The sequence below is a fragment of the Rousettus aegyptiacus genome, unplaced genomic scaffold (genome assembly GCF_014176215.1).
Source record: "Rousettus aegyptiacus isolate mRouAeg1 unplaced genomic scaffold, mRouAeg1.p scaffold_m13_p_9, whole genome shotgun sequence".
NCBI lineage: Eukaryota > Metazoa > Chordata > Mammalia > Chiroptera > Pteropodidae > Rousettus > Rousettus aegyptiacus.
The window spans coordinates 101,354,110-101,370,114 of NW_023416312.1; the positions used below are offsets into that span (position 1 = coordinate 101,354,110).

Below are 16,005 nucleotides of genomic sequence, written 5' to 3' on the forward strand. Positions count from 1 at the left end.
ATGACTTCTGGTAAACATTGCCCCAACCCTCCAAGCAGAGAAGAGACACCCAAGGACAGAGAGCTTCAGCCCAAGGCCACACGCAAGTGAGAGGCGGAGCCTAGTGTTGACAGCAAAGACTGCTGAGGACCTCAAAGGGAAGGTTAAGCTCAAGCAATAAGTATCAGGTCCCTCTCACTCTGCCCCTGAGAGGCGACCATGCTCTGTGGAGTGTTATCCCTTTTCTAATAAACTTTTCTTTTGACTCTAAAAAAAAATGAAAGAAGTATCAGCAGGTTCGTGGTGTCGAGCCAGCTGTCAGCACGTGGAGATTCTCCCTCCGATGGCCACACCTTGGCAGATCCGGGTACTCTTTTATTCGGGGATGTAGTAAGTTTTCTTACTTCAGCTACTTCAAACCCTTTAATAACACCCAAACAAATGGGCTAAACCACAGAGCGTAGCCAGGATTTTAGGATAGACTCACAGCTCCGCAAAAAGTGCAATTTACTCAGACGGTGCACCCACAACATAACTCTCGTAGTGATGGTGATAGGGTGTCTTTTCTAAAAAGCACATAATCTCTCAACCTGCCCATATGGTTTACACAGGTCTGGTCATGGAGGCAGGTTATGCTGAGTGAAAGGAGATGGCTAGAAAAAGACTCCACACAGATGGGTTCCATTTATAAGACGGTCTTGAAAAGGCAAAATGATAATATCAGAAAGGAGATCCATCTGCAGTGTGGTTTGCAGATTTCCAGAGTTGGGGGAACTGGCTATAGAGGATCACGAGGGAACTTTCTGGAGTGATACGAATATTCTAGATCATGATTTTGGTGACAGTTACAGGACCATATGTATTTGTCAAATCCCATCAAAATGCACAATTAAATTCATGAGTTATATGTATGTTAATTATACCTCAATAAAGCTGCCAAAAGTAAATTTAATAAAGAGATATTTTGAAAGAGTTAAGGCTCAGCCAAGTGAGCTGATTATAGGGCAGAAAAAATAATCACGTGTCCAAACTTCTAGGGACCCAGGTGGTTTTAGGCCCAGTTCATAACTTCCGACTTTGTCTTGTCATCCGAATAACAAGTATCTTCCTCACCACAGATCATTGAAGCACAGGCTATTGCAATCATGATCGGAAATGACTGACTGGTGTGAACACCGCATTGAGGAGTGTATGAAGGGAGGGCGATGTGGCGAAGCAGAGAGCACACTGAGCTTGGACTCTGCAGAAACAAAAATCCAGCCTCAGTTCTCAGGTTTATCAGTGTTTACCTTGAACCAATAACACTCAGCCCAAAGACTGCAGCTCTACTGTTTGCTTTGCCTCATGGATCTTAAGTTTCTTTATCTGTGAAAGCAGAAGGTTGCACTAAATCACTAATGTCCGCCTCTTCCGTCATTTATTAATTCAGCAAACCTTTCTGAGGATCCACTTACAAGGCATTTAGAAACGGTGAGTGTGAAAATGGGCATGCCCAGAGGACCCTGCTGTCAAAGAAACACTGACCATGGGACTTCTGAGGCTAGGTCATCAAAGACACCAAAGCGTCAGTCTGGCGCGCTCTCTCTGCCCCTCTGTCTCCCCCCAAACTCTCTGTAGACATTCACTGGTACCTGGCTACCATGCTGTGAAGAAGGCCAGGCCCCATGGAGGGGCCAGTGGCCTGTCTTGTGCCTGACAGATCTGACTGAGAGCCAGCCTCAGCCTCCAGATGAGTGAGGGAATGGAGGGGGCATTGGGGCACCCCAGCCTGAGATACTCTGGATGACAACCTTACCTTGCTGGGTGCAACCCACACCCAGATCTAGATGACATAATAAGAAAATGATCAACCTCTCCGTGGGCATCTTTAAGGACAGAGGTTACCAGGTATTAACGGGGCATCGCAGAGAATGTGTAGTGCAGAATTACCCCCGAAATCTTGTATTCCTTGTCCACTCACACAAATACGCAGGCTACCACATATGCACACTAGCGCAAGGGGTCCTGCCTAAATGCAGAGGGACAGTGAGTGGGCACTTTAGAGCCTGAGTTGCCTTTCACAATGCTTTCTACTGACCGAACGCAAGCATGCGAACAGCAACGAAGCAGACCTATTCTTGGATCTGTCCCTTGAAGTCTTTCCTTCACCCTGACTTCCGTCCACGGAGAAGTTTCCCTGACCTTAATAAGGGCTCTGTCCAGGCCGCGGCCCCCCCGTGACTGCCACCTAGAAGGGCTGGCTGCTGGGGGCAACCACCCGGCACACCCGAAACTCCAGCACACCCTGCTGTCCGCTGCGGCCTTCATCCCAGGGACAAGACCCCCGAGGACAGGCCCTCCGGGGCCAGGGCCGTAGACGGGGGAGGTCCCGCGGCGGGCAGCACACCCGATGCGGAGTCCTGGCCCTGCACCCCGCGACCGGGGGACCCACGGGGCCCGCTCACCTCGGGCCGGCTGCGCTTCTGCAGCAAGTGCTCTAGGTAGAGGTCGGAGAGCGCTGTACGCATGCTGCCCCCGCCCTCGCCCTCGCTCGCCTTGAGCGTCATCATGCGGGAGCCCGGACGTGGAGACGCGGGGACGCAGACACTAGGGGTCGGCCAGAGACTGGAGTGTGAGGGCTCCGGGCCTGCGGGGCGGCGGAGGAGGCGGAGGTGGTGCGGCTGGGCCCGTCTCCACCCCGCAGGCGCCCCGCCCCCCGCCGCCCTCGCCCCGCCCCCGCCGCCCTCGCCCCGCCCCTGGGCCCGCCCACGCCGACCCCCGTAGCGCCCTACTGCTGGGCCACTAGGAGGCGCTTCTCTTGTCGGGGCCCCTGCGGCTGAGCGCCATAAGGGCTCGGAGGAGTAAAGAAAACCGCACCCAAACAGCGGAGCGGCCCCCAGCCTCGGGGCGGTTGAGCGCAAGGCTCACATCCTGGCCGAATTCGTTGGGGATGGCGGGCAAGCGTCCAGGCGCAGCGGCAGCCGCCCTTTCAACTCCAGGCTCTACCCATAAATGGATGCGGGCGCAGGACATTGCGAAAATGCCTTTGAGGCTCCTGTGCTGCGGGTACCCTGTCATTTTACATCGCTGTTCAGTGATGAAAGAGCAGATTGCCTCCAACTGCAAACTGTTTTTACTTGTCGTAGGCCACGCCTGCTGCTGTTAATGTCACAAAAAATTTGAGGGATCAGTGGAAGCAAAGGGAGCCAATATTCCTTAGGAATCCTAGGCAGAGCAGGAACCCTTAGCATCCTAATGCCTTGGTGGCGTTAAAACAGCAGTCTAAATGATGGAAGTCTTTCTGAATAAAACTTTTACTGGACTTACATGTCCATGATCTGTAGACACCTTTACCTGATAAAAACCTGGCCCTTTTAAAGCCAAGCAGGAGAGAGAGGATATGTGTGTGTATACGTGTGTGTGTGTGTATAGGGAGAGAGAGAGAGAGAGAGAGAGAGAGAGAGAGAGAGAGAGAGAGAGAGAATATATATATTCTCCAAGAGAAATTCTTGGATATGTACAACATGTCGAACAGAGGTCATAAAAATACTTTTGTTAATAACAAAAAAAAAGCCTATGAACAACTCGAAGCCCATCAACTGTGGCATATTAACACAATGAAATATTGAAACAAGAAAACAAATCAGGGATACATAAATACACAAAATGGAGAAAACCTCTTCCATCATTCCTTCCCAGTCCTCAGAGAGAACAACTTTCCCCAGTCTGGCCTGTAACCTTCCAAGCCTTCCTCCATGCACACACAAAATATTCAGACCTAGAGCTCGCCTTGTTTGTCCAGGAAGAGAAATCATAGTAAGCACAGCCTTGCTCCTTCTCCTGAGCCCAGTGATTTTTCGTTTCTCCCACCTCTCCATGAAGCCGGCCTCCTCTGAGCACAGATGAGATTTTATAGCTGGAAAACTGGTTTCTGGGTCCGCTGGAAAACAGAGCCTGAAGAAAAACATATGTGCTAAAGCTTTACTGGAGGATGCAATCCCATGGGTGTAAGAGCGAGGGCAAGTGAGGCGCAGAAGGATGAAAAGAATATAAGTTAGTGTGCCCCTGAGCTTGCCACTGCTAATCATGAAAATACAGCCTGTTTCTCAGTCTCCCCGGATGCCTTCGGACATACTATATAGAACTACGACACCCTTTTAAAAAGACTTTTTTTAAAAAAATTAAAATGTAGCTAACATACAATATTGTATTAGTTTCGCATGTACAGAATCACAGCATTGTGAAACCATCAAGGAAGGGAAAGGAACTGATCTGCCAGCAGGTTTCGGCCTCATCTCTTTAACTGGTCAAAATTCACCGAGTTGGGTGTTAATTTTCTCATACCTCTGAGTTCTGTTTCCTGGGTCCTGGCAGTCACTAGGGAGTCAGACCTCACACGCCACAGTTCCGTGCTGGGTCCAGAAGTTTTAGGAGTCAGAGCCTCCAGGGGTCTGGTCAGACTGAATTTGAGGGGTGTAAATTGGGTCCAATTTTCCCATTTTTATATGTTAAGTAACTGTAGTGATTGATATCAATACTTAAGAAAAACTTTTTGTCTTACTCTCTTTCCCAGAACTCACCCATTTAAAGTGAACAATTCAAATGGTTTTTAGTATAACCGTAGAGTTGTATGACCATCACCATTATCTAATTCCAGGACATTTTCATCACTCCCAAAGGAAACCCAGTACCCATCATCAATCACTCCCTAATCTCTCTGCTCTTACCTCCTGGCAACCACTAACCTCTTTTTCTGCAGGACTGCCAATTGAATCTACCACAAGAGGCTAAATAAAAACTCTTCCTAGAGATTTTATAAGTACGGATTGGCCTTTGCACTGTTGGTAGCCCAAAGTCACACTCCCAGGATGGTCTGACAAACCTTAAGTGAATAATTTAAGTGATTTCTTGACTGACAGGGCCCTAAGGCAACTGGCAAAAACACAAGTCATTTCTGGAGAAGTCGTCATTAATACTTTCATTTTCACACAGACCTTCATTTTCACACACATTTGCCAAGAAAATGTGCAGCTAACGGCAAAAACAAAACAAAACAAAACAAAACAAAAAGCAAAAACACTACAAACAAGGAAACAAGCCCCTATGGATGAGATCCAGCAGAAACTACAGATAACCAAACTGAACCAAAAACTTGAGATATTGGAATTCCAGATTAGTTGAACATTAGTAAATTTATTAATCCAATTTACCATGTTGAGATATTAATGGGAAAAATTCTATTATCTCAGTAGGTAAAAAATAATGTAATTCAACATCTATTCATGGTAGTAAAAAAATCTTTTAACAAACTAGGCATAGAAGGAAACATCCTTAAACTGGTTTTAAAAAGTTATTTTTTAAAAAACCTACAACAAATATATTTAGTGGCAAAAAGCCAAATGCATTTCCTTAAAAATTTTGAATAAACACGGTACCACTTTTTTTCACATTGTATTGTAAGTCCTATCCAGCACAGTAAGTTAAAATAAAAGTACAAAGGTGTTAAGTTTGAGAAAGAAGAATCAAAATTATTATCTGCAGATACTTACTATCTTTATATAAAAAAAACCTTACAGATGAATTATTAAAATTATAAGCACTATTAGTAAGGTTGCTGGATATAGTCTTTATAGAGAAGTCAATTTATTTCTATACACCAGCAACACAGAAAAAGATACAATTTAAAAATATCATTCATCATGAAATCTAAAATAATCAAAAACCTAGGGATACATTTGTCTGTATAGACTATACAGAGAGAATTATAAAACTCTAGTGGAAACTATTATAAAACTTCAATAAAGAAGGGCTAAAAATGAAGAGATAAGTCATGTTCGTGTTTTGGAAGATTTAATTTTATGAAGATGTCCGTTCTTTCCAAATTGGCTTATAGATTCAATACAATTCCAAGAAAATTATCAACAAACATGTTTTATGAAACTCGACAATCTAATTTTAAAATATGTGTGTAATTTCAAAGGACAAGAATAGCCAAAACATTCTAGAAGAACAAGATGGAAGGACCTGCCTTCTGGATCGTAAGACCTGTTATAAAGCCATGGTAACTAAAAGAATGTGGTATAGGTACAGAAATAGACAAATAGATCAATGGGACAGAAGAGGGGCCAGAAGCAGATTTATGCATATTTAGACCCTGGGTAACATGACAGGTGGCATTACAGAAGAGTTGGGAAAAGACAGATTTTTGTTAAGTGGTACTGGGCATATTGGGGATGCATATTATCAAAATGGAAATGAAGACTATTTAGAAGTGAAGGTAAATACTATCCAAATAACTGCAATTGGAAGAAGGTCACAGAGAGTGACTCCTTGAGCAAAATTTAAAGTTTTTACTGAGACAAAGCTCAGTGTGGAAAAGTACTGGAAAAGCAAGTCAGTCGACTCAGAAGGTGGATGGTCATACAGCTTATCTTTAGTTCAACATTCCCATGCTTGTTTTTGCTCGGCCAGTTTCAGTTCAGAGTGCTTATTGCTCAGAATCTGATTTTGCTCCTTGGAATTTATTGCTTCTTGGAATTTATTGCAACTATCTGCTTTTCTTAGTTCTTAGAACAGCCTTTAGGCACAGCAATTCAGTTCAAAGTTCATGAGAGGAAAAGTATAGCTTCTCACAATATTTTCAAAAATGAAATTAAACTCTACCTCATATCATACCAAAATTAATTCTGAGTAGCTTAAGGACTTAAACATGAAACTCAAACCTACAAAATGTTGAGAAGACAATATAGGAGACTTCCTTTATGACTTTGGGGTAGAAAAGGATTTCTTAAACAGACACCAGAAACACTAACATAGATGAAAATGATTGCCAAGTTAGAGTACATTAAAACGAGTACCTCCATTCATCAAAATACATATCGAGAGTGAAAATACAGTCCTCAAACTGAGAGAAGATATTTTCCACATTTATAGCTTACAAAACATCAGTGTTCAGAATATGTAAAGAATTCCTACTGGTCAATGAGGAATAAATGAAATGAATCAGAAAGATGGGCAAAATTTATTAACAAGAATTTCATAAAAAAGAAAGACAAACGGTCTAAAAATATATGAGAGAAGTCTTTGATCTCATCAGTTTTCAGGGAAATGCAAAGTAAGAAAACAATAAGATACAATTTCTCATTCACCAAATTTAATTTTGGCAACAAATGAAAAGACTAATGATAGTGCATGTTCTCAAGGACGTGAGATAATGTGAACATTACACTCCTACTTCTGGTAGGAGTATAAATCGGTGTAATGGCTTTGGGAAGTTGGCATTGTATAATGAAGCGGAGTGTGCACTTACTCTTTGACCCATGGAATCAATCACAGGGTGTCTTTTTTTAGAGAAACTCTTGTACATGTGCACTATGAGAACTGCAATAATATTTATAGAAGCTTCACTTAGGATAGAAAAAACCCAGAAACAATACAAATGTCTTTCTACAGGTAGTCTAAATGAGTAAAGATCATTTAGGATGGTCCATATAATGGATGAAAATGGGCTAAAGATACCTAAAAGCACCAACATGGGTGAATCTCAAAACATAAAAGGAGTAAACAGAGAAAAGTAAATTCAGAATTCATAAAACTATTACTTGCATTATATTTATAATAGTGAAAAAGGAGAACCGCCCTAAATACAGTCACGTGTTGCTTAACGAGAAGGATATGTTCTGAGAAATGTGTCATTAGGTGATCTTGTTGTTATGCAAACATCATAAAGTGCACTTACATAAACCTAGATTGGATGGCCTTCTACATACCTAGGCTTTGTGGTATGACCTATTGCTACTAGGATACAAGCCTGTACAGCACGTCATGCAAAAACAACACGAGATTAAATCAAATACAAGAGAAAATGATGTCATTAAGAGAGGTGAACACAAGATGTATGAGGCTGCTGCTGGTAAAACATAGCATACTGTTTTTCAGCGAACATTTTTTTATAAGTAGAAAGAGTACAGTCAAAAATGGTAGGGTTTCTGCTCCTTTTGTTTGACAGATGGCCACGGCTTCCTGCGCAGCGCTGGATGTGACCCTAAGACACAATGGTGAAGATCAGAGTGAACATATTTGGCTGTATTGGGCGCCTAGTCACCAAAGCTGCTTTTAACTCTGGAAAACTGGATATTGTCACCATCGATGACTCCCTTCATTGACCTCAACTACATAGTCTACATGTTCCAGTATGATTCCACCAATGACAAGTTCAAAGGCACGGTCAAAGCTGAGAATGGGAAGCTTATCATCAATGGAAAGCCCATCACCATCTTACAGGAGTGAGATCCCACCATCATCAAATGGGGCAATTCTGGTGCTGAATATGTTGTGGTGTCCACTGGTGTCTTCCCTACTTTGGAGAAGGATGGAGCTCACTTGAAGGGTGGAGCCAAGAGGGTCATCATTTCTGCCAGAGGTTTGTGATGGGTGTGAACCATGAGAAGTATGACAACTCCCTTAAGATTGTCAGTAATGTCTCCTGCACCACCAACCGCTTGCCCCCGCCCCTGGCCAAGGTCATCCATGACAACTTTGGCATCGTAGAAGAACTCATGACCACAATACACACCATCACTGCCACCCAGAAGCTGTGGTGTGATGCCGAGGGGCTCCCCAAAACATCATCCCTGCTTCTACCGGCGCTGCCAAGACTGTGGGCAAGGTCATCCCTGAGCTGAATGGAAAGCTTACTGGCATGGCCTTCCGCATTCCTACCCCTAACATGTCAGCTGTGGATATGACCTGCTGCCTGGAGAAAGCTGCCAAATGCGATGACATCAGGAAAGTGGTGAGTCTACTGCCATGCCACTCTGAACTTGTCCGATTGTTTCTGATCTCGGAAGCTAAGCAGGGTTGGGCTTGGTTAGTACTTGGATGGGAGACCACTTAGGAACACCAGGTGCTGTAGGCTTAAAAAAAATAAAGGAAAAAGAAAGTTGGGTAGCAGGTGTCGGAGGGTCCCTCAAGGGCATCCTGGGCTATACTTAAGACCAGGTTGTTTCCTGTGACTTTAACAGTGACACATACTCTTCCACCTTTGATGCTGGGGCTGGCATTGCCCTCAAGGACCACTTTGTCAAGCTCACTTCCTGATATGACATTAGTTTGCTTACAGCAACAGAGTAGTGGACCTTATGATTCATAAGGCTTGTAAGGAGTAAGAGCCCCCTGGACCACCAGCCCTAGGGAGAGGAAAAGGCCCTCAGCTACTGGGGTGTCCTTGCCCCGAATCGATCCCCCAATACATTGAGAATCTCCTGACCTCCAGTTTCCATCCTAGACCCCCTGAAGAAGGGGAGGGGTTTAGGGAACCCTACCTTGTCATGCACCATCATAAAGTTCACCGTTACCCCCCAAAAATAATAATGATAAAATTATAGTATAGTAAATACATAAACCAGTAGTATGGTCCTTTATTATCATTATCAAATATTATGTACTGTACATGAATGTATCTGCTATACTTTTATGTGACTGGTAGCACAGTAAGTTTGTTTATACCTGCATCGCTGCAAACACATGAGTAATGTGTTGTGCTAGGACATTAGGACAGCTGTCATGTCACTAGGTGATAGGAACTTTTTGGCTCCATTATAACCTATGGCACCATTGTCATATACGCAGTCTGTCATTGACCGAAAAGTCATTTTGCAGCACGTGACTATAATTATTATATAGGGAGTGGTTAAATGACTTATGTCGTATCTACTTCAAAGAATGCTATACAACACTTAAAATTATGTAGACATGGAAAAATATCCATATGTCATATAGTGAAGAAAAAGGTAAACTACGATATAGCGTGCATAGTGTGATATTTAGTAAAATCAAAAGGATCTAGGTGAATGACCTTCTGTTGACTGTGTGTGCATCAGTCTTTCTCAATCCTATGTTCACATTTGTTCGGGAAATGCTGAACATTATACCCTCTCTCGTGGAGACTCACGTTAGCCCTTAAAACTTCCTAGAGGTCCTAGAACAAAGAAACGTGTTTAAGTTGGTTTAATCCAGCATCTCTCAAAACTTAATTGACCACAGAGCCCCCATTGTCCCATAACATTCATTAAAACAAAACTATTGTTTCACAGAACAGATTTTGGGAAACTGGTAATATAAGCATAGGAAGAAGTTTGAAAGGAGACACAAGATGTTAATAACGTTTGTTTATGGGTGTTAGAATTATGGGTACTCTTTCTTCTTTCTGAATTTTATGAAATTTTCTTACAAGTATGTATTACTTTCATAATCAGATCAGTAATAAGGCTATTCTCATTTTCAGTTGCACATCTTAACAAAGAAAATAAAGGCAAAAATTGTTTAAGACGAAGACAGTTTAATTTTAACTGATACTTTTTCATTGAAAGCGAGTAGCATGTTCTCCATTCTCTTGGAATCCAGCAAGATAAATATCACGCTTGCCCAACTGAATCTCCTAGTACTTCATCGGGCTGGCTCACCTACAAGAATACTGGGAAGGAAGAGAAAATAGTGAATACTGAACAAAGTTAAATTTTCTATACGGTCTCCTGGTCTGCACAGTTAATTTGCATTTATCTCACCTTTTCCAAGATAGAATTTTAGGGAGCTTCTTCTCTTAATATGAACCAAGTGATTTCATATGGACAAAATGTTTTCATGACTTGAGAAAATGAATAAGAATGTGTTTCCAGTTCAGTTGAGATTGGAGGTAGAAGTATGGTCAGATAGCTGTTCTTCTTTTGTTTTTAAAGTATTATTTAAAAAGACATTATAATCAAACAGTATAGTTTGTTGGAAAGATTAGAAAGTGCAGAGAGACAATAATAAACATTAAAGTAAATAATAACAATAGTAATAATAATGAAAATCACCTATTCACTACCACAAGGAGATAACCAATGTCTAGTATTTTCATTAGGTACTTCAAGGCTTCCCCTCCATATGTATAGTTTTTAATAACAAATTGGATTAAATTGTATATCCTCTGCTATAATCTGCTTTTTTCATTCAACAATGTTTCATGAATATGATTCCACGAAATTATCTCTCTACAACAATATTTTTATTATTATAGTATTCATTGTATGAATGTTCAATGCTTTCTTTAACCAATCAATGGGCATTTATTTGTTTCTCTTTTTTCACTACTGTGAACTGTACTTAAAGTTCCTTATACACGTATCTTTTTGCATGCTTGCTGGTGCCAGTCAAGCCCCTTGATTGTTCCTGGAGAATAAGAGATAACAAGGCTTCCATGTTGATTTACTCAGGTAAGGAGCAGCCAGCTTAAGTCTTCCTTAATGCCACAGCTAGCGGTGTATTGGTGAATAAAGAGTATGAATAAAGAGGCACAGAGAAACTTTGCAATCTTTGGTATGAAATGTATTAATAAAAAAAAACAATGAGTATTATTGACAGTCTACTATGCGCCCAGTACCAAGTGCCAATTTTTCCTGTGACTTGATGGGCCCTTTTATGACTATAGACTCAGGTCTTCCTTTATTTCTGCGACATTTAAAAAAATTATACCTCGAAGTGGTTTTTTTTTGTTGTTATATTATTTTGATTTTCTTCTACAAAAAAAAAAGACTTGTGTTTCCTGCATCTATCATTTTTCTATAATCTTACTTTCACTAAAATCTTTATTTCTATTTAATAGTCCTGGCTTTTTTGATCTTGTATTCTATAGCTCCTTTTGCAGTTTTTTTTTTAATCAACGTCTTTTTTTGTCTTGCTATATCTCGCCTCGTACCTTCACTGTCCTGATGTTTCTTTCACTAGCAAGCTTGTTTGTTCCCAGCAAGGGTTTATTGGGGTTTCTCCTTAGGTTGAGCCACTGGCTTCAAAGATGAAACTATTTCTCTTGGCATGTTGCCTGCTTTATCTCCACAGAAGTCCCTCTGAATGTGCATATTTAACCGATATCAGATGCTTCTGATGCAAGTGGCCTGCTGACCACAGTTTGAGTAATAGCAACTTAAAAGATACAGAATCAGATATATCTTGACTTGAGTCCTGGATTCTTTAGTTGGGAAATGAAATCTTCTTCTGTGTTTGGGAAGAAGGAACAAGGTTGGTGAACATATAGCTAGTCTCTGTTCAGAGAAATAAGACCGTGCAGACCAGGAGAACTTTTTAAATCTCATTAGACACTTTCATAGGTTCCCCCACTTGGACCGTCTCCCACCATAGCACTGACCCACCAGTTTGTAATTATTCATTGTCTTATTCCTCTGTCTTATTGACTACCTGATATCTGTTCCACTCTTCCTTCCATATGTGGAACACAGCCACTCTGTAGAGCACATGGAAAAACGTCACCCAGACTTCCCCTTAGAAATGATCTTGTTTCTCTAGTTGCTGAGAGTGCTGTCAACACACAGCCTCTAGCTGTTAGCAATTTTAGGGTTGGTCTCAGCTGTCAACATCTGCTTATATTTCCCACATCCATTAATGGATCGATGCGTGGTTATAAATGTCTAGCTATTTCAAGGTAATGTGGGGACGGTTCTGATGGGGTTAACTGAGACTTCGTTGAGGTTGCAAGGCAGTTCAATTTTCCCCCTCCTCTCCCTACCCTCCTCAGGCATTGATCCTTGATAACACCCTGCATACCAAACTCCTATCTCACTCTCTGCTTCCAGAACACCCGACTTGGAGGCACAACTTTTTCCCAAGACTCAAATCTCAAATGTCACTGTGTCCAGCTCAGAGCCCAGAATATCTGGGTGATGTTTGTGGTTCTCTCAAGTCTGGGTGTAGATCCTTCTTGGTTAAGTGACCTATGAACTGAAAGAAGTTGTCTGCCCCTGATCTCCACACCTCACATATAACACAATGATGGAGAAGGAAGAGGATAACTACCATAAACATACAGCAGTCACTGCTTTGCAGTAATACTGGAATCCTGCTGAGCAGACATTGATTAGGCCATGGTCTTGCTTTATAGGAGTAGCTCCCTGGCCCATCTCCCACCCTTTGGGAGGCCCTTCCTGTCCATTATTCTCTATGGCTGCATCTGAAGCCAGTGTTGGAGAGCATGCCCTCCTAGGAGCCTTCAAAGTCTATGTCCAAATACTATTTTAAGGCTCGAACAATGGATAGCTCATTTTGTTCTTGTTCATGGTTTCTTTGGCAATAAGCTTCTCTCAAAAACTTAGCTGACTACTCTTAGGCTATAATCAGTTCTATGTGCCAGTAACCATATATCTACAGTTGTTTCCTAAATACAGTTTTGACCCTGTGATCATTTTGAGGTTCTTGAGAGCTATAATTGGAGATACCATACTCTCAATTCAATCTTTGTTCTTGAGCATTTTATTAGATTGTGAAGTTTGAACAGTCTTTTGCTACACAAAGCCTTTTTTAACCCCATCATATACTTTCATAGGTTCCCCTACTTGGACTGTCTCCCACCATTGCACTGACCCACCAGTTTGTAATTATTCATTGTCTTATTTCTCTGTCTCTCTAGCGACCAAAACAGAGTCAGATAGTCATCTCTTAGTAAGTATTGATTTAATTAATAAAATTTCTAGCTATGCTTAACTATATTGTTAACTATTTCAGGAATGTCTTTGGCTTCATATCATTTATGTAGATAAATATTTTCATAAAATTTCAGGCAATTGAAAAGAATTAATTATATAATGTCTGCCCATTTTCCATGTATAGTTCCTAAACCAAAGGGAAAGATGATTAGGAGCTAATGAAGTTAGTAAAAAAAAATGATCAGTTGCAAAAACTGGTTGTTAAATGTCTCCTCTAAGTAATTGATGATGGACAGAGCAGGTTGGAGAAAAAAAGAGAAAGTGGAAGAGGCTTTTTAAAAGGAAGTTGTGTGGCCTTTCAGAGTTTTGTTACCAGAATCACTTTTCTTAAAATTTTCCCTTAATTACTGATGTGCAGGAGGGTGGGGAACCTGATTGTTCCTGCTTCTTCCTTAGATTCCCTCTCTCTTCCCCTCTCCTCATCCCACAACAGCTTACGTGAGGCAGCAGAGAATCCCCAATACTACAGTGCTGATAAGAAAAGCAAAAATGGCTGCAGGAGGTAGGACATCCTTCACGAGAGTCCACATGTGATCCTTGAAGTCGCTCAGCCAGGACCTTTGGTTTTCTGCAGAAATCGCATAGAGTTTCATTGAGGAGAGGTCTAGTAAATGATGAGGCTGGGATCTGAATCCTGATTCAAGTTCAAATAGTTGTCCTAGATATAATGCTCTTATAGTTGTCCAGAGCCCCTATCCTTATCTACTTTGCTATGCTGCCTCTAAGACGTTCAAGGGCTACACATTAAAAATAAAAAAGGGATCATCAGAAGGGTATCATCTCTGCCCCTTTATAAGTCAAATGGGAACAATAATCTCTGCGCTAGATAGCACAAGGGCTATTTTGAGGTCTTGGCCGGTAAATGGTGGTACTTTGTAAATGAAGAACATGAATGAAAACTAATGTGTTGTTGTCTAGAGTATGTTTAGGAGTTCTGCAGGAGGCTCAGGGCAATGAGTGTCCCTGAAAGAGAAAGGAGAAAGCCACCAGCCACAGGACCATCCAGAGGGGGAAGGGGCCAGGCTAACTGGCAGAACAACTTTAGAGGGAGTCTGCTGATCAAGGTAAGGCTGGAGATATTGAAATATTGGCTTTTCTCTTTAGGAAGTTGGGGACGAAGGAGAAAATACTGTGATTTAATCCCAAGGAAAGAGGTAGGGAATGCAAAAATGTTTGAGTGTCTGTGATGTGGAATTAAGAGGGTTGACCACTCAACGGCAAGATGGTTTCCAGAGCTGAGCTTGTGGAAACTATCTGAGCAGCAAGTGTGTGCATGTTGATAGCTGTACTTTGGGAGTACTTAAGCCACAGATCACCTGGGTCATCAGATTTAGCTTAAATTTCACTTTCTTTGCCAAGTATTCCCTGAGCCCTCCACTAAAATTACTCTAATTATCTTTTTGTCCTCAGGGAACATTTGTCATATTCGATGGGAGGTTGGCGACTATGGCTTTGGTGGTTCGCCTGTGAACCCAGAATCCATGTTATTCAGCAAGGGGTTTGGTGCACAGTAGGTGGGTTAGTGCTTGTTGAACTAAAACTGAACCAAACCAAAATAGTTGGCTTTCCTGCAAACATTATTTTAAAATACAAAATCAGTTTTTCCTGACCTGAGACATGAATCTTATGTCGTAAAAGGAAAAGGACATTCATCTTAACAGCAAGCATACCCCTCAAGCGTGGTTTTAATTCTGCTTCGTCTTGTATTCCAAAGGCAGATAAAGGTGCCATGGGGAAAGCTGCAGCCTCCAACAAGGGACAAGTCAGAGAGCACAGCAGAAATCCAATGCTCAACAGCTTCTGGGGTTCCATGGACTCTCCTGAAGACCACTCAGCTGCACTCACTCAGCCAAGAGGAGATGGCTTTTTCCTTGGCTCTTTCCAAGGCAATTCTGTCTGAAAAGTTAGAAAATGCTAGGTAAGTTTTTATTGCAAAAAATTTTCTCACCTGTCTTGAACACAAGAATAATTAACCAACTGATACTGTGAATCCTGTACTAGGTCAAGATTCAGCAAAATGCACCCCCTCCTTCTGAAAAATGAAACAACATAAAACAAAAATTTTAAATGCTCTTTCAGGTCAGATACCTGACATTCTTTTCTAAACTAGATCCCCCTTCAGACTTCCCCAACTCAGTAGTGGATATTATTTCAGTTGTCCGAGCCAAAACCTGTGATGTCATCTTCGACTCATTTTTTTTTCACTCCCACATCTTATTTATCAGAAAAGCCTGTATCGCTTTATCTACAAAGTGTACTCATAATCCTGCCACTTCTGATTACCTCCACTACTGTCCACAGTCCTCGGTCTTCCTGCAGCCATCCTCATTTCCCTCAAGCCTCTTCCACTGAGCAGCCAGAGATTTCACTTTCTCGTAAGTCAAATTTTGTCCTATTTATTTCTCTGAACTTGCATCCTATTATTTCCTCCTCTTCACTCCAACTGAGCCTCAGTTACCCTTGAACAAGCTAGATGTGTTCCTACATTGTGATTTTTTATTTTGCTATTCTC

At 41.7% G+C, this 16,005-nt stretch overlaps 2 protein-coding genes and 2 pseudogenes across 2 annotated transcripts in view; 2 read left to right on the plus strand and 2 right to left on the minus strand.

Annotated features, from left to right (window-relative positions):
* Positions 1–2,667, minus strand: part of MPP1 (membrane palmitoylated protein 1) — a 28,147-nt gene extending 25,480 nt beyond the window's left edge. The window contains exon 1 of the mRNA XM_016133472.2: positions 2,424–2,667. Within this exon, the coding sequence (XP_015988958.1) occupies positions 2,424–2,528 (105 nt within the window). The 5' untranslated portion in view covers positions 2,529–2,667. The remainder of the gene's footprint in view (positions 1–2,423) is intronic.
* Positions 2,668–8,012: 5,345 nt separating this feature from the next.
* Positions 8,013–9,125, plus strand: LOC107504318 (annotated as a pseudogene).
* Positions 8,757–8,875, plus strand: LOC118608394 (annotated as a pseudogene).
* Positions 9,126–10,404: 1,279 nt separating the features above from the next.
* SMIM9 (small integral membrane protein 9) lies at positions 10,405–15,305 on the minus strand. Its single transcript, XM_016133441.2, has 3 exons — positions 15,164–15,305; positions 13,932–14,061; positions 10,405–10,432 (listed from the first exon to the last, which is right to left on the minus strand). Exons 1-3 carry the CDS (start codon positions 15,303–15,305, stop codon positions 10,405–10,407), a joined length of 300 nt encoding a protein of 99 aa, XP_015988927.2.
* Between the last annotated feature and the right edge of the window lie 700 nt (positions 15,306–16,005).